At 38.0% G+C, this 22528-nt stretch overlaps 1 protein-coding gene across 6 annotated transcripts; it reads left to right on the top strand.

Moving 5' to 3' along the window:
• The first annotated feature begins 6841 nt into the window (after window positions 1-6841).
• Window positions 6842-21749, top strand: LOC133630407 (aurora kinase B-like). 6 transcript variants are annotated; one of them, XM_062021983.1, is made up of 10 exons: window positions 6842-7009; window positions 9847-9885; window positions 14454-14543; window positions 14612-14657; window positions 14738-14784; window positions 14847-14926; window positions 17631-17769; window positions 17842-17990; window positions 18056-18230; window positions 21282-21749. In XM_062021983.1, the coding sequence occupies exons 1-10, from the start codon at window positions 6857-6859 to the stop codon at window positions 21453-21455; spliced, it is 1092 nt and encodes a 363-aa protein (XP_061877967.1). In that variant the 5' UTR covers window positions 6842-6856; the 3' UTR covers window positions 21456-21749. The 6 variants fall into 6 exon arrangements, with proteins under 6 accessions (XP_061877967.1, XP_061877968.1, XP_061877965.1 ...); XM_062021985.1 differs by having other exon boundaries at window positions 6902-7009; window positions 14454-14538; XM_062021984.1 differs by lacking the exon at window positions 9847-9885.
• The last annotated feature ends 779 nt before the right edge of the window (window positions 21750-22528 follow it).

Below are 22528 nucleotides of genomic sequence, written 5' to 3'. Positions count from 1 at the left end.
AGTTAATATGGATGAACTCTAATATTGTAATAGATGGAAAGCCTTTCTTTTGGAAAAATATGTTTGAAAGAGGAATCATTTTTGTCAATGATATTATCAATGAGAATGGTAAAATTATGAAGTATGATGAATTTAGAGCTATGTATGGTGATGCTTGCTCAAGCTTTTCATTTTATCAACTAACTGGAGTAATTGGGAAAAGATGGAAACAAATAATTAATTATGGAACTACTAAATTATTAGTTTGTAAACCCCTAATAAGAAATTCTAGTTGGCAAAAAGGAACTAAAATAAATAGAAAAATATATAATTTTTATTTAATAAAGAAATCTTTGAAGGCTGCCTCATACAACACAAATGGAAAATGGGAGGACTTTTTTGACTGCCCGTTGCCATGGGATGCCATATTCAAACTAATATATAAAGCCACTATCGATGTGCAAAATCGTTATTTTCAAATAAAAATTATTTATAACTTCTTACCCACAGGGAAAATGTTAAAATTATGGAATATGAGAGAGTCAGATGATTGCTGATTTTGTTGTCAGGAGCCTGAATCCACCCTGCATTTGTTTTGGTATTGTCGTATTGTGTCTTTGTTTTGGGTGGAAGTTGAAAAAATGTTTTTAAGGATTGGTTTGTTTATGAAGCTTGATGTGGTTTCTGTTATTTTAGGAGAGTTCATTGACAATCATGATTTAGTCAATTTAATTATAGTACTCGGTAAAATGTTTATTTTTAAGGCCAAAAACAGATATTCACTTAGATTTACTTTCTTTAAAACATTTATTCAGTATTTTCTAACTTTAGAAAGTTACATGGTTGAAAACGATAATGATGCCAAAAAACATTAAAAAAAAGATGAGAAGTCCTCAAAGGCTTATTTTGAAAGTATAATTATGTTTATAGATTATATGATATCTGTTGTTGTGTTCCCTAATTTGAGTGACCTGAACATAATCTGGACTGTACATAAATGCTTATTTTAAAAAATGTAATTTTGTTTATAAATTATATGCAATCTGTAGTGTTCCCTAATTTTTTTCTGTGTACATGAATGAAGGTGTGTGTTGCTGAGTCCGACTTGGACATTATCTGGACTGGGCCTGGTTTAAAAAACCCTTTAAACAAATCTAATTTCATTGACAACCTGGTCTGTTGAAGATAAGGCCCTTTTTAAAAAAATAAAATAAAATAAGATAAATAAATAAAAAACATTTTCTTGGATAAAAAAGAAAGTAAAACAATATAAAAATAATTACATAAAAAATAGTAATTAATGAAAATGTTAGTGGACCAGCAGCCTATACAATCATGTGTGTTTCAGGGACTGTGTCCCTTGCAGATGTGTTGTCTATGTTGTGGGAACCAGAATATTGGTAGCAGAAAGAAATAACCCCTTTTGTGTGAGTGGGTGTGGATGAGTGTGCATGGGGGAGGTTGTTTGGGTTGATGCACTGATTGAAAGTGTATCTTGTGTTTTTTCTATCTAGATTTAATTTAAAAAAAAAAAAAAAATGTTTTTTTTTTTTTTACATTTTTTTTTTTTTTTTTTTTTTTTAGAACAGGCCCGCGGGCGACTCATCTGGTCCTTACGGGCGACCTGGTGCCCGCGGGCACCGCGTTGGTGACCCCTGCTATACACTATACACAATACAATAGATCTAGTGCTTGTCAGGGGTGTCACCACCTCCAAAGTTATGATACTTCCATATACTAAAGTAATGTCCGATCATTACCTTATAAAATTTGAAGTTTTGACTCATTGTCAACAAGCTAATAATAATAATAACTGCTATAGCGGCCGCAACATTAATGCTGCCACAACGATGACTCTTGCTGACCTACTGCCTTCGGTAATGGCACCATTCCCAAATTATGTCGGCTCTATTGATAACCTCACTAACAACTTTGACGATGCCTTGCGCGAAATTATTGATAGTATAGCACCGCTAAAGCAAAAAAGGGCCCCTAAAAGGCGCACCCCATGGTTTACAGAAGAAATTAGAGCTCATAAATTATCATGTAGAAAACTGGAATGCGACTAAACTTGAGGTTTTCCATCAAGCATGGAGTGATAGTTTAATAACTTATAAACGCATGCTTACCTTAGCTAAAGCTAAATACTACTCAAATCTCATCCGCCTCAACAAAAACGATCCTAAATTTCTGTTTAGTACAGTAGCATCGCTAACCCAACAAGGGACTCCTCCCAGTAGCTCCACCCACTCGGCAGATGATTTTATGAATTTCTTTAATAAGAAAATTGAACTCATTAGAAAGGAGATTAAAGACAACGCATCCCAGCTACAACTGGGTTCTATTAACACAAATACGACCGTATATACGACGGACACTGCCCTCCAAAATAGTCTCTCTATTTTTGATGAAATAACATTAGAGGAATTATTACAGCGTGTAAGTGGGATAAAACAAACAACATGTTTACTTGACCCACTTCCTGGGAAACTTATCAAGGAACTGTTTGTATTATTAGGTCCATCAGTGTTAAATATTATAAACTTATCACTTTCCTCCGGCACTGTTCCCCTAGCATTCAAAAAAGCGGTTATTCATCCTCTGCTCAAAAGACCTAACCTCGATCCTGACCTCATGGTAAACTACCGACCGGTCTCCCACCTTCCGTTTATTTCCAAAATTCTCGAAAAAATTGTTGCACAGCAGCTAAATGAACACTTAGTGACTAACAATCTCTGTGAACCTTTTCAATCCGGTTTCAGGGCAAATCACTCTACGGAGACAGCCCTCGCAAAAATGACTAATGATATATTGCTAACGATGGATTCTGATGCGTCATCTATGTTGCTGCTTCTTGATCTTAGCGCCGCTTTCGATACCGTCGATCATAATATTTTATTAGAGTGTATCAAAACACGTATTGGTATGTCAGACTTAGCCTTGTCTTGGTTTAACTCTTATCTTACTGACAGGATGCAGTGCGTCTCCCATAACAATGTGACCTCGGACTATGTCAAGGTAACGTGCGGAGTTCCCCAGGGTTCGGTTCTTGGCCCTGCACTCTTTAGTATTTACATGCTGCCGCTGGGTGACATCATACGCAAGTACGGTGTTAGCTTTCACTGTTATGCTGATGACACTCAACTCTACATGCCCCTAAAGCTGACCAACACGCCGGATTGTAGTCAGCTGGAGGCGTGTCTTAATGAAATTAAACAATGGATATCCGCTAACTTTTTGCAACTCAACGCTAAGAAAACGGAAATGCTGATTATCGGTCCTGCTAGACACCAACATCTATTTAATAATACCACCTTAACATTTGACAACCAAACAATTACACAAGACGACTCGGTAAAGAATGTGGGTATTATCTTCGACCCAACTCTCTCGTTTGAGTCACACATTAAGAGTGTTACTAAAACGGCCTTCTTTCATCTCCGTAATATCGCTAAAATGCGTTCCATCTTGTCCACTAGCGACGCTGAGATCATTATTCATGCGTTCGTTACGTCTCGTCTCGATTACTGTAACGTATTATTTTCGGGTCTCCCTATGTCTAGCATTAAAAGATTACAGTTGGTACAAAATGCGGCTGCAAGGCTTTTGACAAAAACAAGAAAGTTTGATCATATTACGCCTATACTGGCTCACCTGCACTGGCTTCCTGTGCACTTAAGATGCAACTTTAAGGTTTTACTACTTACGTATAAAATACTACACGGTTTAGCTCCAGCCTATCTCCCCGATTGTATTGTACCATATGTCCCGACAAGAAATCTGCGTTCAAAGAACTCCGGCTTATTAGTGATTCCCAGAGCCAAAAAAAAGTCTGCGGGCTATAGAGCGTTTTCTATTCGGGCTCCAGTACTCTGGAATGCCCTCCCGGTAACAGTTAGAGATGCTACCTCAGTAGAAGTATTTAAGTCCCATCTTAAAACTCATTTGTATAATCTAGCCTTTAAATAGACCCCCCTTTTTTAGACCAGTTGATCTGTCGTTTCTTTTCTTCTCTCCTCTTCTCCCCTGTCCCTTGCGAGGGGGAGTTGCATAGGTCCGGTGGCCATGGATGAAGTGCTGGCTGTCCAGAGTCGGGACCCCGGGTGGACCACTAGCCTGTGCATCGGTTGGAGACATCTCTGCGCTGCTGACCCGTCTCCGCTCGGGATGGTTTCCTGTTGGCCCCGCTGTGGACTGGACTCCCGCTGATGTGTTGGATCCACTGTGGACTGGACTTTCACAATGTTATGTCAGACCCACTCGACATCCATTGCTTTCGGTCTCCCCTAGAGGGGTGGGGGGGGGGGGGTTACCCACATATGCGGTCCTCTCCAAGGTTTCTCATAGTCATTCACCGACGTCCCACTGGGGTGAGTTTTTCCTTGCCCGTATGTGGGCTCTGTACCGAGGATGTCGTTGTGGCTTGTACAGCCCTTTGAGACACTTGTGATTTAGGGCTATATAAATAAACATTGATTGATTGAACACTGAATTAGTCATCTTAATCTTGATTTTGTTCAATAACTATCTTACCTAATTACAGTTTACTACCTTGTGAAATGATAAAAAAGCATGTGTTAATCACAAAGATTATTATTAATTTAACAAATAAACCTTAGGCTTAGGTCAGGCTGATTTGAAAAATAAGTACTAACCAATTAAACAATACATTTACATACAGTATGTATTATGCTGTGCTAAAATAAATTAATAACTAGATGAGGCAATTCCTGGAGGAATTGCGTGTGAATGCTCCAATGCTGAAGTTGAACTAAAATGCTGACAGAATGTAGTATTAATGTAAGAATAGTTTGAATGTTGAAATGGTTTGAATGTTAAAGAGCTGACGCTGAACTGAAATGCTAATGGAATGTGGGGTGAATGTAGAAACGGTTTGAATATTGAAATTGTTTAAATGCTGAAATAGTTTGAATGTTGAAATGGTTTGAATGTTGAAAAGCTGACGTGAATTGTATGGTGTTGGAATGGTTTGAATCTGTAAAGAAATGTGTTAGTAGCGACAATTTATAATTGAATAATAGTGTTACAGAATTTCAGGAGTTTGTGAATTACCAGGAAAACTGGAATTTGGTTTGGAACTTGGGAAAATGTTAGTTTGAATGTCCAGGTTGAGTAGTATGTGTTTGGATAGGTTTGAATAGGTTAAAAAATTAGGAATTGTGCAACTTGAAAAAATGTCCCATTCATTTCAATGGGAGCTTCCTGGAAATTTGGGAATTTTGGGAAAAGCTGACTTTTTTTTTTTATATGATAAAGAGCATGAATGTCCTGAATGAGCTGAATTGGTTGGTGTTGGAATCGTTTAATTCGGTCAAGAAATGTTGAAGTACTAACAGTTTTTTATGTGGGAAATGGTATTGCGGAATTTGGGGAAAACTGGGAATTTTTCAAGTTCCTAAACCAACTTGTTTTTTTGTTCTGACTAAGAGGGATATTTTGACAGTGGAACAGTTGAAATGGGTTGAAAAGTGTGAAAGGAGTCGTCGCACTAAAAAAGTTGAAAAAAAGGTTAGAAAAACAGGAATTCTTCGAAATTTGTTGAGCGTGGAAATAAAGTTTGTTTGAATTTCCAGGATGAGTTGAATGTGTTGAAGGTGGAATGGTTTAAATCGGTTGAAAATGTGGGAATTGTGGAAGTTTAAAAAATGCATCATTCATTTTGAATTAGGAAAATGTCCCTAAGAACTGGGAATTCTTGGAAATCCTGGAAATTTTTTTATAATTGTTGAAAGAGAGCACACAATTTCTGAACAGGCTAAATATTTAGAAGTTGTAACGGTTTGAATCGGACAAAAAGTGTGTGAGTTGTGGAACTTTGAAAAATGTCCCATTCATTTCAACGGGAATTTCATTGAAATTTGGGAATTTCGGGAAATGCAGGAATTTTTTTGAAAATGCTAAAAAATTTGAATGTTGTGAATGAGTTTGTGAATGGTTGATTTTGAAATCGGTCGAGAAATTTTGAAGTAGTAACATTTTTAATTGAGAAATGGTATTACAGAGTTCCTGGAATTTCCAGCTCAAAAAACAACTTGTTTTTGTTTGTTCTGAATTATAAGAAATGATTTGACGGTGGAACGGTTGAAGTGGATTGAAAAATGTGAGAGCAGTAGTCGCCAGAAAAAAGGGTGGAAATAGCGGCTTTGGAAAACCAGAAATTCTGGAAAATCCTGGAATGTTTTTGAACTTGGAAAAAGGGTAGTTTGAATTTCCAGAATGGTGGAATATGTTGAATGTGGAATCGGTTGAAAAATGTGGAAATGGTGGAAATTTGAATAATGGCTAATTCATTTTGAATGGGAAAAATGTCCCCGAAAATCTGGAGTTCTGGGAAATCTGGGAATTTATGAAATTTGTCAAGGGAAAGCCCGCGATTCCCGAATAGGCTGAACAGTTTGAAGTTGCAACGGGTGAAAAATGTGGAAGGTAGAACATGCCAAAAAGGAGTTGGAAAAAATGCTTTGGAGCATTCACACATATATGATGCTGTCTACAATAAATCATGTTTAATAATCATGTTTTTTACATCAACATGCAGAATTTACATGGGTTATTTCTGGTGTGTTTTCATGCATTGCATGTGTTGATTTTGTCAACGAAAGCTAGTAAAACAATAACAAAGGAATAATATACTTTCGTTTTGGACCCACAAGCACACAATTAGAGTTACTGATTTTAATATATACACATTATTTTCAAACTTACATTTATTTGACAGTGGATGCATTTTCAAAGTAAAACAGGTGTACGGCAAATACAAGGCGTATGCCACAAAGAGTGAAGAGGCGGGTAAAAAATTGGTTTCAGCCAATCATACAAATCCACCTTTCCTTTGTGTCTTCCGGACTCTTGGCCAATGGGAGCTCTTGGTGTGAGACGTCCTGCCCAATCATCTGCGTTGGTTGAGACGCTTCGAAGACGTTGGCGGCAGTGTCTGTTCAAAACAGAACGGAGAAGTTTCGGCCAGGCTTTTAAAGTCAAATTCTGCTCATTTTACATGAAGATGCAGGTACATTTTGTTTTTCTTGATTACGTTATTCTGAGATAGTCGCAAGTGAGACTCCGTGGTCATTCGTAATCGCGTGTTTTTTGCGTAGCTTTAAGTGAGTTAGCATACATTTTGAACGAAGTGCCCATATTAACGCTCTGTATTTGGTGTTATTATGTCAAAGCAACGCGTCAAGTATAAATGTTATAAAAGTACACCCAATGTGACACAATGAGCTTATTTCTAACATTAAAACACGTATTTTACGTCGTTTGCGGCCTTGTCGCTCTTTACCATTGTTCCGCACGAGTCGAGTGGTCAAAACTTAAACTCTTGCAGCAACACGATTGTCCTTAGTACAGAATTACATAACATAAATAAAATAGAAAAAATATTATTTCTACGCCGTCCATTTCCTACCGCTTGTCCCATTCGGGGTCGCGGGGGTGGCTGGAGCCTATCCCAGCTGCATTCGGGCGGAAGGCGGGGTACACCCTGGACAAGTCGCCACCTCATCACAGATAGACATCTTGTTTAAAAATATATCGCCATATCTTACAAACTCGATTAATCACCAAGCCCTCTATATTCATAATTAGGGTTGATGAAAAAGTGCAGCGCATCGATTAATAATTATTAGCAGTGGTTCTCAACCTTTTTTCAGTGATGTACCCCCTGTGAACATTTTTTTAATTCAAGTACCCCCTAATCAGAGCAAAGCATTTTTGGTTGAAAAAAAGAGATAAAGAAGTAAAATACAGCACTGTGTCATCAGTTTCTGATTTATTAAATTGTATAACAGTGCAAAATATTGCTCATTTGTAGTGGTCTTTCTTGAACTATTTGGGAAAAAAAGATAAAAATAACTAAACATTTGTTGAAAAATAAACAAGTGGTTCAATTATAAATAAAGATTTCTACACATAGAAGTAATCATCAACTTAAAGTGCCCTCTTTGGGGATTGTAATAGAGATCCATCTGGATTCATGAACTTAATTCTAAACATTTCTTTACAAAAATAGAAATCTATAACATCTATATTTATGGAACATGTCCACAAAAAATCTAGCTGTCAACAGTGAATATTGCATTGTTGCATTTCTTTTCACAGTTCTTTTTGACAGACATTTTAGTGAGGGTCAAACCATCATGGCATGGGGGAAACTCTGGGTTTATGGTAATGAATGGAATAGCCTACTTGATTTGATGTTCAGTTTATGAACTTACATTCATATTTTGTTGAAGTATTATTCAATAAATATATTTATAAAGGATTTTTGAATTGTTGCTATTTTTAGAATATTTAAAAAAAATCTCACGTACCCCTTGGCATACCTTCAAGTACCCCCATTTGAGAACTACTGCTATATAGCAGTGGTTCGCAGACTTTTTCCACTAGGAAAATACTTGACTCTCCAAGTACCACCATGATGACCAACATTAAAATATAGTAGTGCAGTAGGCCTAAGTCGGCTCTTCATTGCCGCCCTATTGGCTCCCTGGCGCATTATTAAAAAATGATTGAAAATGGAAAAACATGAGGGGGAAATAATTTTTTTGTTTTATTATGTGTTTTGTTTGAGGACAAACATGACACAAACCTTCCCAATTGTTAGAAAGCCCACTGTTTGAAATGTTTGTGTGTATGCTTCACTGGTGAGAGTATTTGGTGAACATCGATTTGTCCTTCTAATTTCGGCGGTTCTTGAACTCGCCATAGTGGGGACTGTGACGCAACAGTTTGTTTATATGCAAAATCTTCCACTCCTTTGTCTCATTTTGTCCACATAACGTTGTATACTGTGCATGAATGCACAAAGGTGCGCTTTGTTGATGTTGTTGACTTGTTGGAGTACTAATCAGGCATAGTTGGTCACTGCATGACTGCAAGATAATCAATGCTAACATGCTATTTAGGCTAGCTGTATGTATATATTGCATCATTATGCCTCATTTGTAGGTATATTTGAGCTAATTTAATATCCTTTACCGGTACTTGTATCCTCTTGGTATATAATTTAGTTTTGCATGTCTCTAGACACCTTATCCGTATGTAATATTGGCTGAATTTCAGATAGTTGTTTGTGTGCCGTGTTGTTCCAGACCACAGCAAACATTACCTACCTTGCCAAAGATTGCAATACATCTATTAAAATAACACAACCTGTGGTTTCCTTTAACTTGGACACACATATATACCTTTGGCCATTAAAAGTCAGTAATTTCCAGAAGTTATCTCACCTTCTGAGTAGCCCCTGATTTACTAATGGTTTCTATTGTTGTAAAAATGTGTAGAATAAATATTGAATTTCAACATTTCTGTAAACGAAGATTTGCTTCTGCCTGCGACACATTCATTTTGATAGTAGGCTAATATAGACACTTACATCATGTGTTGCCTTCATTATAAGACTTATTTATGGATTTTCATTTTTTGCGGCTCCAGACAGGTTTGTTTTTTGTATTTTTGGTCCAATATGGCTCTTTCAACGTTTTGGGTTGCCGACCCCTGGCCTAAGTACCGGTAGTCATTAAAACAAGGCAGAGGTTTTATTTAACACATTTATTAGTATATTTTGTCCATTGTAACATTGCAAACAGTTTGAACAGTAACAGTGTTTTGACTATAGGAAAATAAAACACTGGACTTTAATCAAGGGATTTTTTCGGCATATCAATAGGAGCCCATGTACCGCTACTTGAGAATCGCTGCTAAATACTATATAGTCTACTGTGGTTTTGCAATTGGTGAAAGTATGCTACTAGTTTCCATTTATAGTGCAAAGTATGATGATACATTTTACAACCATGAAGGGAAATCATTTGATAAACTACATACTTTGGATTTTCTTCACAGAATAAAGAAAATTACGAGCCTACGACCACCCAGCGGCCGGTAAGTTATATAAAGGATATTTTTTTAAACAAAAGAATATAATAACAATGATCGTAGTTAGTTATTTATGGCTTTTGCCATTGCAGATTTAGTTGCAGATTTAGTTGTAGTAGTCATTTTACAAGCCCAGTTACGTATCATTATAACCATTAGGCTGTGTAGTGCCTGAAGAGTTTTAGGAAAAACCAAAAGGCTTTTATCGATTTGCCAACGCTGCTTGTAATAGCTACCCATCAGAATAAGAACAATAAGAGAGAGTGTAATTTATACCATAGGAAATGTCTAATTTGTTTTTAGTTATATTACTTGCTTGTATGACTTGCCATCTAAATGATACTTTTATTTGTACAGCACTTTACAGTACAGTATATCCTGACTTGGAAAGTAACAATGCTAATAATTAAAACACCACAAATAATAACAAAGCGCTATAAGTGCTATATATATAGTATATATATATATATATATATATATATATATATATATATATATATATATATATATATATATATATATTTTACATATACATATACATGCATATTGTATTAATATTATACATGTGTTGTCTAAAACCAGGTAATAGTAAAGAACCAAGCTAAATAAAAACACTAATAAACTATGTTAACTTGAATGACAATGAATTTCCCATTTTGAAAAGGTATAAATTAGAGGTGCAGTGTTTGATTTTTGGACAAACAACTTGTTAGCATTACATATAAACTAGATCAGTGGTTCTCAAATGGGGGTACGCGTACCCCTGGGGGTACTTGAAGGTATGCCAAGGGGTACGTGAGATTTTTTTTTAAATATTCTAAAAACAGCAACAATTCAAAAATCCTTTATAAAGATATTTATTGAATAATACTTCAACAAAATATGAATGTAAGTTCATAAACTGAACATCAAATCAAGTAGGCTATTCCATTCATTACCATAAACCCAGAGTTTCCCCCATGCCATGATGGTTTGACCCTCACTAAAATGTCTGTCATAAAGAACTGTGAAAAGAAATGCAACAATGCAATATTCAGTGTTGACAGCTAGATTTTGTTGGACATGTTCCATAAATATTGATGTTAAAGATTTATTTTTTTGTGAAGAAATGTTTAGAATTAAGTTCATGAATCCAGATGGATCTCTATTACAATCCCCAAAGAAGGCACTTTAAGTTGATGATTACTTCTATGTGTAGAAATCTTTATTTATAATTGAATCACTTGTTTATTTTTCAACAAATTTTTAGTTATTTTTATATCTTTTTTTCCAAATAGTTCAAGAAAGACCACTACAAATGAGCAATATTTTGGACTGTTATACAATTTAATAAATCAGAAACTGATGACATAGTGCTGTGTTTTACTTCTTTATCTCTTTTTTTCAACTAAAAATGGTTTGCTCTAATTAGGGGGTACTTGAATTAAAAAAAATTTCACAGGGGGTACTCACGGAGAAAAGGTTGAGAACCACTGAACCGGATGCTAACATGTCTTCACATACCCACATGTGTTTGAATAGAACATCCGCTACGCAAGTCAAACATATAAGATGTAAGCCTGATATTGCACACATTTCACCACAATGACTGTCTTATTCAGTTTGAAATTATAAAAAAAACCCTCTCTCCTTCTTTGGGCCGTTAGCTCTTTTTCCACCTTGACGTAATTTTTCTTTGAGCCATATCACCCACAGTGAGACGTGCCTCACTCGTCGGTGTGATGCTCTCATGTGCGCTCTATTTAAACAATGTCCGCGTATTTTTTTCAAACAAATTATCGAAGCAACAAAATACAAATCTTAGCTTTTTTCTTATTGATGAATCTTTGCAGCCCTTAAAATGTGGAGCCGCGACACTTAAGCCCCAATAAGGATGTACTGGTATTCTTTGGTACCGGCTCCTAATTTGTTGATTCCAGAAATAATGTTAGGATTATGGACTAATCATACTGCTAACGGTATTCTTTTTATCCCGCTGACCGTCGTAATTATGACACGCTGTCACATTCAGTTCAAGTGACGCTACTACGCATGGGTAGATGATAATCGGCATTGAAATAATCACAAATAAGAAAGCAACACAAACGTTGGTAACACAACAGTATTTCCTCCTAGTCTCCAAAGCCACGCATGCTATTAGTTAGGGTCAGTTTGAAGTAGTTCTCAACCGCCGCTACTGCGCGCTAAATTAACCTGACCGCCCTCTAAGTGATCCACAGGCCAATATTAACCCACTCAAAAAAGTCAACGTTTGAAATAATCACTGGGTCTTTTAATCCATATTACGCACACACGACACAGACACAAACACGTTGACGGCTGTCAATGCTGGCTTCCGGTCCGTCACTCAAATAGGTCTGTGTACAACTTAAACACAAAAAGCAATTCCTATAGTTACAGAGTGCACACCCACCTAATGTGTTAATTGATTGTATTGACCTATATATTTGATATGAACATGAATACCATACATTATTATTATTTTACTTTATTATTTTGTTACTATTATTTTGAATGTTATTTGAAGGAAAACGGTAGAAAATGGATAGATATACTGACTGTAAATGTGATGAATAGAAACACAATCATGGATGTGTGTGGTCTTTACAAGGTGATGTCATAACTGCATTGCACCTTACACTGCACACAATTGACTTGCTGAAGACCTAAAAGCAGGTGTTGATTGAATATTTCCCTGCTGCGAGATGTTGCATGATGTTGCTGGTGTACAACCTCTTGTGCTAATAAAACATGTTTCACATCTTTATTTACACAAATTACAAACACCAAAACCAGTGAAGTTGGCACGTTGTGTAATTCGTAAATAAAAACAGAATACAATGATTTGCAAATCCTTTTCAATTTATATTCAATTGAATAGACTGCAAAGACAAGATATTTAATGTTCGAACTGAGAAACTAATTTTTTTTTGGCAAATAATCATTAACTTAGAATTTAATGGCAGCAACACATTGCAAACTTAGTTGGCAAAGGGACATTTTTACATGGCCTTTCCTTTTAACAACACTCAGTAAACGTTTGGGTACTGAGACCAATTTTTAAAGCTTTTCATTTGGAATTCTTTCCTATTCTTGCTTGATGTACAGCTTAAGTTGTTCAACAGTCCGGGGTTTCGGTTGTGGTATTTGATGCTTCATATTGCGCCACACATTTTCAAGGAGACAGGTCTGGACTACAGGCAGGCCAGTCTAGTACCCGCACGTTTTTACTACGAAGCCACGCTGTTGTAACACGTGGCTTGGCATTGTCTTGCTGAAATAAGCAGGGGCATCCATGATAACGTTGCTTGGATGGCAACATACGTTGCTCCAAAACCTGTACGGACCTTTCAGCATTATTGGTGCCTTAACAGATGTGTAAGTTACCCATGCCTTGGGCACTAATACACCCCCATACCATCACAGATGCTAGCTTTTGAACTTTGCGCCTGTAACAATCCAGATGGTTCTTTTCCTCTTTGGTCCGGAGGACACGACGTCCACAGTTTCCAAAAACAATTTGAAAAGTGGACTCGTCAGACCACAGAACACTTTTCCACTATGCATCAGCCCATCTTAGATGAGCTGGGGCCCAGCAAAGCCGGCGGTGTTTCTGGGTGTTGTTGATGAATGGCTTTCGCTTTGCATAGTCATTTTAACTTGCACTTACAGATGTAGTGACCAACTGTAGTTACTGACAGTGGTTTTCTGAAGTTTTCCTGAGCCCATATGGTGATATCCTTTACACACTGATGTCGCTTTTTGATGCAGTACCGCCTGAGAGATCGAAGTTCCACAATATCATCGCTTATGTACAGTGATTTCTCCACATTCTCTGGACTTTTTGATGATATTACGAACCTTAGATGGTGAAATCCCTAAATTCCTTGCAATAGCTTGTTGAGAAATGTTGTTCTTAAACTGTTCAACAAATTGCTCACGCATTTGTTCACAAAGTGGTGACCCTCGCCCCATCCTTGTTTGTGAATGACTGAGCATTTCATGGAAGCTGCTTTTATACCCAATCATGGCACCCACCTGTTCCCAATTAGCCTGTTCACCTGTGGGATTTTCCAAATAAGTGTTTTATGAGCATTCCTCAACTTTCTCAGTCTTTTTTGTCACTTGAGCTAGCTTTTTTGAAACATGTTGCAGGCATCAAATTCCAAAGTAGCTAATATTTGCAAAAAATAGCAACGTTTTCCAGTTCGAACGTTAAGTGACTTGTCTTTGTCTTTTCAATTGAATATAGGTTGAAAAGGATTTGCAAATCATTGTATTCTGTTTTTATTTACTATTTACACAACGTGCCAACTTCACTGGTTTTGGGTTTTGTACATATAATACTGATAAGAGTACCGATGAATATTGGTATGGATAAAATCAGAACGATACACAACCCTAAACAAGAATAAACTGGGATCCACTGTTCTATAGTATAGTCTTACTTTTTGACTGCTTTTGCGGGCCATTTGTCTTTTTCATTGCAAAATATGGTGCAGCACAATAGTGCACCAACATTTTCTTCTACTCCTGATGACTATTGTTCATTTGTTGCTGTGTTCTACTGTTAGTGGGCCACCCCTACCACAGTAACGGGCCCCCAGCGTGTTTTGGTGAAGCCGCGGCTGCCAACAACTGGCAAAAATGTCGTCACGGGTAATGTGAGCTTCTTCACATACGTGTGTATATATATGTCGGATTTGTCATTATTTCTTTTTCTTTTTTTTAGGACCAGGGAGAGAATGTGTCAGTTCGTCTTCCAGTTCAGGTGCAAAGTACGTCTGAAAGTGTCTCTTGGTTGATGTCCTGTTGCTGTTTTGTGAGTCAAACCTCTGAGTAAACACTTCGTAAACAGGAAGCTCTCCATCGATGACTTTGACATCGGCCGACCCCTCGGGAAAGGCAAGTTTGGCAACGTGTATCTTGCCAGAGTGAAGAAGATGCAAGCCGTTGTGGCTCTGAAGGTGCTGTTCAAGTCCGAGATGGAGAAGGAAGGTGTGGAGCACCAGCTCAGAAGGGAGATCGAGAACCAAGCCCGTCTCAAGTAAACGCTTGCCCCTTTTTTTTTCCCACACATTTTCTCAAAAGCACAATGGAAATACAAATAGTCTGTTACAGGGTCCAACTAACTGTACAGGAGATATATTGAACATTCTTAACTGTAAAATACAATATTAAATGTAAACAAAGAAATGTCACCTTTAATAGCAAGTGTTAGCATGCATGCTGCACAAAAGTATTAGGGCACAGCTGGAGTCCGTCACTTTCTGTTTATATCATTCTTTTTGCTTAACCCTTGTTAAGGCCACACACTCTTTTTGAGTTCCAAAAGGGCAAAGAATAGGCAGAGTTAGTCCTTTTGATAACTGAACTGTGAGCGCTTATGTATGATGTCACCTTGGTGCTGAAGTAGGGTTGCACAATACATATTATAAATGATATGTTGGTCGACGATAGAGCTTTTAATACTATTGTCATATCGTGATATTTCATGTTGATGACACATTCTCAGGCAGTTTCCAAAAACAAATTTGAAAAGTGGACTCGTCAGACCACAGAACACTTATCCACTTTGCATCAGTCCATCTTAGATGAGCTGGGGCCCAGCAAAGCCGGCTGTGTTTCTAGGTGTTGTTGATGAATGGCTTTCGCTTTGCATAGTAGAGTTTTAACTTTCACTTACAGATGTAGTGACAAACTGTACTTAATGACAGTGGTTTTCTGAAGATTTCCTGAGCCCATGTGGTAATATCCTTTACAAGCTGATGTCGCTTTTTGATGCAGTACCGCCTGCGGGATCGAAGGTCCGTAATATCATCGCTCACGTGCAGTGATTTCTCCAGATTCTCTGAACCTTTTGATGATATTACGGAACGTAGATGGTGAAATCCCTAAATTCCTTGCAATAGCTCATTGAGAAATGTTGTTCTTTAACTGTTCAACAATTAGTTCACGCATTTGTTCACAAAGTGGTGACTCTCGCCCCATCCTTGTTTGTGAATGACTGAGCAATTCATGGAAGCTGCTTTTATACCCAATCATGGCACCCACCTGTTCCCAATTAGCCTGTTCACCTGTGGGATTTTCCATATACCGGTAAGTGTTTGATGAGCATTCCTCAACTTTCTCAGTCCTTTTTGCCACTTGTGCTAGCTTTTTTGAAACATGTTGCAGGCATCAAATTCCAAATTAGCTAATATTTGCAAAAAATAGCAAACCGATTTTAAACATTCATTGTCATGTAAAAATATCAATGAAAATACGACCTTCTTTGCAGGCTGGCTTGTGGGCTTTTTGGACCCATAGTGAGGAAGCAAAATAGACAAAACTTGGAGAATGGTTAGAAAAGAAACACGCTGGAGCACTGAGAAGTGGGGACGGAGGAATAAACAGGATGTTACGTCAGGTGCTACACCTCTTCAAAATGGCAGCCTCCCCGTGTGTACCCTATGGCTTCTTGCAGCACACACAATTAATTAATAAATAAAACATTAATTCACTGAGACGTGGTTCGCACACAGTAGCACACTTGGTTCGATATAAATATTGGTAAATGGAGAAGTTTGCAAATTGATGGGTTCATAAATCAAGGTTCCACTGTTTAGTATTGGAATAAGGTCGATACTGCAGTGGTCAGATCGACATTCTTTATTATCAAAAAATCTTTTTTTTTATTACTGTTAACAAACTCAGGAAATGAGTCCCTGGAGACAGAAGGACCTCAAGACGCAAAACCCCAAGGATTGAAATCCGAGCGAATAGTAACAAGCGATCTAAAAATGTAATGGATATTGTTGCACTGTCAGCCTGTGATTTTGTGTGATTGCCCCTGTAACGACTTGGTATTGGATCCAGACCCACATTTGTAGTATTGTTCAAAACTCATGTGAAGTATCAAGCAGAAGAATACACGCTTATTACCGTATTTTTCGGACTATAAGTCGCTCTGGAGTATAAGTCGCACCGCCCGAAAATGCATAATAAAGAAGGAAAAAAAACTTATATAAGTCGCATTTTTGGGGGAAATGTATTTGATAAAACCCAACACCAAGAATAGACATTTGAAAGGCAATTTAAAATAAATAAAGAATAGTGAACAACAGGCTGAATAAGTATGTTATATGACGCATAAATAACCAACTGAGAATGTGCCTGGTATGTTAACGTAACATATTATGGTAAGAGTCATTCAAATAACTATAACATATAGAACATGCTATACGTTTACCAAACAATCTGTCACTCCTAATCGCTAAATCCGATGAAATCTTATACGTCTAGTCTCTTACGTCAATGAGCTAAATAATATTATTTGATTTTACGTTAATGTGTTAATAATTTCACACAGAAGTCGCTCCTGAGTATAAGTCGCACCCCCGGCTAAACTATGAAAAAAACTGTGACTTATAGTCCGAAAAATACGGTACATTTGAACAGAGGTGTGGATAGAAACATGTTGCAGCAGAAAGTAAGCAACTATTGACTGTAAATTAGCAAGAAGATTAATAATAACTTTGACAAAGTAATAGAACCGCAAATGATGCATTATGTTACCTCATATGTCGGCAGCAAAATTAGGAGCCTTTGGAACCTGTTTTGAAATGGTTCCATTATCATTTATATGCCAAATAATACATTGTGATGTATGTCCCTATGTTGCAGAATGGTCTAAGGAAAGGCAAAACATACTCATAGTGAATCCTGTAATTCTATTAATCATTCAGTAATAATTTTTCCCTTCTTTTCAGGCATCCCAACATCCTGCGCTTTTACAACTATTTCCACGATCGAAAAAGGGTGTTTCTGGTGCTGGAATACGCTCCACGCGGCGAAATGTACAAGGAGCTGCAGCGGTGCGGACGATTTGACGAGCAACGCGCTGCAACAGTAAGCAAAACATACCAGGCCGATATCGCTCTTTTGGAGCGATTTGTGATTGTGATCTCTTCCATGAACTAGTACATGGAGGAGATATCTGACGCGCTCCAGTACTGCCACGAGAGGAAGGTGATCCATCGCGACATCAAGCCAGAGAATCTGCTTCTCGGCTATCGCGGAGAGCTGAAAATAGCCGACTTCGGTTGGTCCGTGCACGCGCCGTCACTCAGGTAGGCGGAGTGTTTGTGACAGGTCGTCTTCACAAACAGTTTGTCACGCGTGGTGGTCTGTGCAGACGTCGTACAATGTGCGGCACACTGGACTACCTCCCTCCTGAGATGGTGGAGGGCCACACCCACAGCGAGAAGGTAGACCTGTGGTGCATTGGGGTCCTCTGCTACGAATTCCTGAATGGGAACCCGCCCTTTGAGACGTCCAACCATTCCGAAACATACAAAAGAATCGTGAAGGTTGGTGGAAACATTTATTAGAAATATCAGTATACAAGCCGTAACCAACAAAGATGGACAAAAGTATTGGGACACATGGAGTCTTTCAATGCAGGTTCACAACTTCCTTTGTAAACTCTTCTCAATGTCCCTGTTCAGAAGAAATGCTGCAGAAAGGCCACCTAAAGCCAATGACAGGATTTGAAGTAAGGCAGTGCCATAAATTTGAAAAATAAAAATAATTGGATCTGTTTTGGTGAAGAAGAAAGGCAAAGTTCTCAATTTACCGGTCGATCTACGTTTCCATCCCCACCTATAGTCATGAGCTTTGGGTTATGACCGAAAGGACAAGATCACAGGTACAAGCGGCCGAAATGAGTTTCCTCTGCCGGGTGGCGGGGCTCTCCCTTAGAAATGGGGTGAGAAGCTCTGTCCTCCGGGAGGAGCTCAAAGTAAAGCCGCTGCTCCTCCACATCGAGAGGAGGCAGATGAAGTGGTTCAGGCATCTGGTCAGGAAGCCACCCGAACGCCTCCCTATGGAGGTGTTTCGGGCACGTCCGACCGGTAGGAGGCCACGGGGAAGACCCAGGACATGTTGGGAAGACTATGTCTCCCGGCTGGCCTGGGAACGCCTCAGAATCCCCCGGGAGGAGCTGGACGAAGTGGCTGGGGAGAGGGAAGTCTGGGCTTCTCTGCTTAGGCTGCTGTCCCCGTGACCCGACCTCGGATAAGCGGAGGAAAATGGATGGATGGATGGATAGATAGCGGACTTGACTGTGTATTAGGCTGTTACATACATGTTGTTTTCGATTAGTTAAATTAACATTCTATTTTACAAAATGTTTTTTTTTAAATAATGTCAATACTTTTTATATGTACAGGCATGTGAAATGTCCGTGAAAACATGGAAATCTGCGTTTTTAAACATTTGTTTTCGCATCAAAATACCACTTCCGTTTTTGTTTTTTTATTGGAATTTAAAAAAAACAAAAAACGATCTAAACAAAATTTGTTGAACGCTTGCCTCAGCTGCAGGTACTTGCTGTTCGTCTTGCCTAAACGCTGCACTGAGTTGCAGGACGACATCACTGTCAACATTAACAAAAGTCCTAGCTGCCGGACACTTTTGGGGACTTTGCTTCATTCATCAGCATTGTCTTGAAATTAGCCTCATAGCTCATCCTGTTTGCTAACTTTTTGGGACAATTTTTTTCCCAGCGGGTTGTGTCTGTGTTGAATGTCACTGTCTTGTATGAGTGACAGTGGGAAAAAACTGACCAAAGTTGTTTGGAGTTATGTGTTGGGTTGCATCTATAAATGTAATTATCTTCTCAACTAATTTATTCCATTTTTGAATAGAATAAATAAAGAATACCAACGCATCAAATCATAAGGTTCTTGCAGTTTTGGATGCCTGTCTGAACGACCGATCGACCCATTATCGGAAGCCGATATTTGGCATTTTGACGTATATCGATACCTTTTTTTTTAAAACTTTTTTTAATTAATACAACTACAACAGAACTACATCAGCAGATACAATATATACACATATAACACCAGTATGTTGTATTCAAAGGGGAAACAATTGTGGAGTAGATACTTATAACCACGGTCTGCTAAGCTGCTGGTCGCCGACCGCTCGTTTCCTTTGCTTACACGAACTTCCATTTTTTTCCCGGCAATTCCAGTTTTTAATCCTTCTTTCCTGGAGTCTTCTTCCCGTTTTGTGTGTTTTGGCTCGTTAAAGGAGTGCAGCGAGTTTTTATGTTTTGTGATTCAATCAAACAACGCGACAGAAATGGATGGACATGAAGAGGACAGAATATATGCCTCTGCCAAAAATGCAAACTTTGTGTAAATTGGAAAATAGGAGATTATTATATAACAAGTAAAGAAGAGTAGGCAGCAGCTCACACTTTCTGTAACATTGACAAAGAAATTGTCAGCCAGCTTAAAAAATGTCTCACCTGAAGAATTGTTTGTATTTAAATGTTTGCCATTTTTAGAAATCATATTTCATATCCATCAATGATTATTGATGTAAATTGTGTTCCAAATTTAGAAACAGGAAGGGATCCTATGTGTAATTGCTATGAAACAAAAAAGGGGTAGGATTGAATAGGCTTTGCTTCTTCCTACTCCTTTTCAGACATGTTGTAAAGAGAAGTGAAAATGTGTCAAATATGTGATGTATTATATTGAAAATGTAAAAATGTTCAGAACCAATATTTCATGGTTCCTAATCGTCACTAGGAAACCTTGCAATGTATTAAATCCACAAGTTGTTATACAATGGAGTAGATGGTGCTATTGTGCTGTGAAGAAATTCCATAAGTTGACCATGTTTCCCAGGAGATTTTCCATATTCTGAAATGCAAATGTTGACGCTCCTTTTAGACACACGTAATAAAGGTGTTTGATGTTGTTTGCTGCCAAAATAACCACAAAATTAGCGCCTCATTGAACATTTTGTCGCTACTGGTACGGCGTTTCCCAAAAGATAATGTTAAAAAAACAACTTCAGGCACTGTCCAGCTCTTTACTGACGTACACTATTCATGTTCCAATAACTCTTACTGCAAATGAATATCGGTTATCGGCCTCCTTGACGACGAATAATCGGTATCAGCCTTAAAAAAAACCATATTGGTCAGTCTCTACTCCTTTTATTTTTTACAGAGAGCAGTTTGTGATGTCACTGTTTGACGGACGTACTTATGTGGGCATTCTGGTATATGATCTCTCTCGGCTCTGCTTTTTTGTGCCAAGACTGTTGACTGCTGCCGTGTCCTGTTTGTCTTCAGGATTTATATCTCAACAGTGTACAGGGGATGGTCGTGGAGCGGTTCATTTGCATCTTAAAGGGCAAACCCTTGCAGTCTTACTCAGAAAGACGTTAGAAATGTGACCATGGAGCAAAATTAACACCAGAACATAACCAATAAATCTTATTGAGACTACAAGGAAGTGTGTGAAATTGTCATAGTGGCCCATTTTTTTCCAGTCTTTTTTCCAAGGTGAAAGTATATTCGTTTTTACACAGGTAAACAGTCCATTTTCATTTTTCAGGTGGATCTGAAGTTCCCTCGGGTAATCTCTGAAGGCGCACAGGACCTGATCTCCAACCTGCTCCGCCACTGTCCCAAAGATCGCCTCTCGTTACAGGACGTCATCGATCACCCATGGGTGCGCACCAACTCCCGTCGGGTCTTGCCTCCCATCTGTCCCGCTAAAACCTCGTGATCACCCCACCTCGAAGGCCTCGTCTCAATGGAGGTTTTTATTTGTTTTTGCTTTACTCCACTGCCCAATATTTTTGATGAGTAGATATTATTATTCATTATTTTTATGTTGTACAGGTGGTGTACTATTACTAGGTAGTCAAGATGTATTGGTTGTTTTATTGTCATCCCGTCTCTGAAAAATGTTCCTGACAATGCCAAAGTGCTGTACTTCTCAACGCTTTCGCCCTATTTGTAGGGTTTATAAATATCCCGTAAGCTACACTTTAAATTCTAATAAAGACCTAGTACTGTTGTTGATTGGGTCAATTATCACCAAAAAGGTAATTGAGTGGATTTGAAAACAAACAAATACAACTAGATGACTCAATTCCTTCAGGAATTGTGTGTGAATGTTCCAATGCTGAAGTTGAACTGAAATGCTGACAGAATGTAGTAAGATTTAAGAATAGTTTGAATGTTGGAATGGTTTGAATGTTGAAAAGCTGACGCTCAACTGAAATGCTAATGGAATGTAGGAATGGTTTAAATGTTGAAATCGTTTAAACGCTGAAATGGTTTCCAGGAAAACCGGAATTTGGTTTGGAACCTGGGAAACTTACTTTGAATGTCCAGGATGAGTGGAATGTGTTGATGTTGGAATGGTTTGAATAGGTTGAAAAAATGTCCCATTCATTTCAATGAAAACTTTTTTGGAAAATGATTAGGAGCATGAATGAGCTGAATTGTTTGGTGTTGGAATTGTTTAAACTGGTCAAGAAATGTTGAAGTAGCAGTTTTTTAATTGAGAAATTGTAATATGGAATTTCGGGAAAAGTGGGAATGTTTCTAGTTCCTAAACCAACTTGTTTTTTTGTCCTGACTAAGCAAATGTTTTGACAGTGGAACGGTTAAAATGGGATGAAAAAAGGAAAAAGAGTAGTCGTTGAAAATAGAGTTTAAACTAAAACAGGAATTCCTGGAATTTTTTTGAATGTGGAAAAATTATAGTTTGAATGTCCAAGATGAGTTGCAGGTGAAATGGTTTGCATCGATTGAAAAATGTGGGTATTGTGGAAGTTTGAAAAATGGACA

The sequence above is a fragment of the Entelurus aequoreus genome, linkage group LG15 (genome assembly GCF_033978785.1).
Source record: "Entelurus aequoreus isolate RoL-2023_Sb linkage group LG15, RoL_Eaeq_v1.1, whole genome shotgun sequence".
Taxonomy (NCBI): domain Eukaryota; kingdom Metazoa; phylum Chordata; class Actinopteri; order Syngnathiformes; family Syngnathidae; genus Entelurus; species Entelurus aequoreus.
This window is presented reverse-complemented; position numbering and strand designations above follow the sequence as displayed.

What these genes read in the sequence shown, in the direction of transcription:
- LOC133630407 (XM_062021981.1), top strand. Translation starts at nt 6,857, where the DNA reads ATGGGAGCTCTTGGTGTGAGACGTCCTGCCCAATCATCTGCGTTGGTT. An exon ending in CTACGACCACCCAGCGGCCG is followed by an intron (nt 9,886 to 14,453) that starts GTAAGTTATATA and finishes TTCTACTGTTAG; the next exon opens with TGGGCCACCCCTACCACAGT. An exon ending in TCTTCCAGTTCAGGTGCAAA is followed by an intron (nt 14,658 to 14,737) that starts GTACGTCTGAAA and finishes CTTCGTAAACAG; the next exon opens with GAAGCTCTCCATCGATGACT.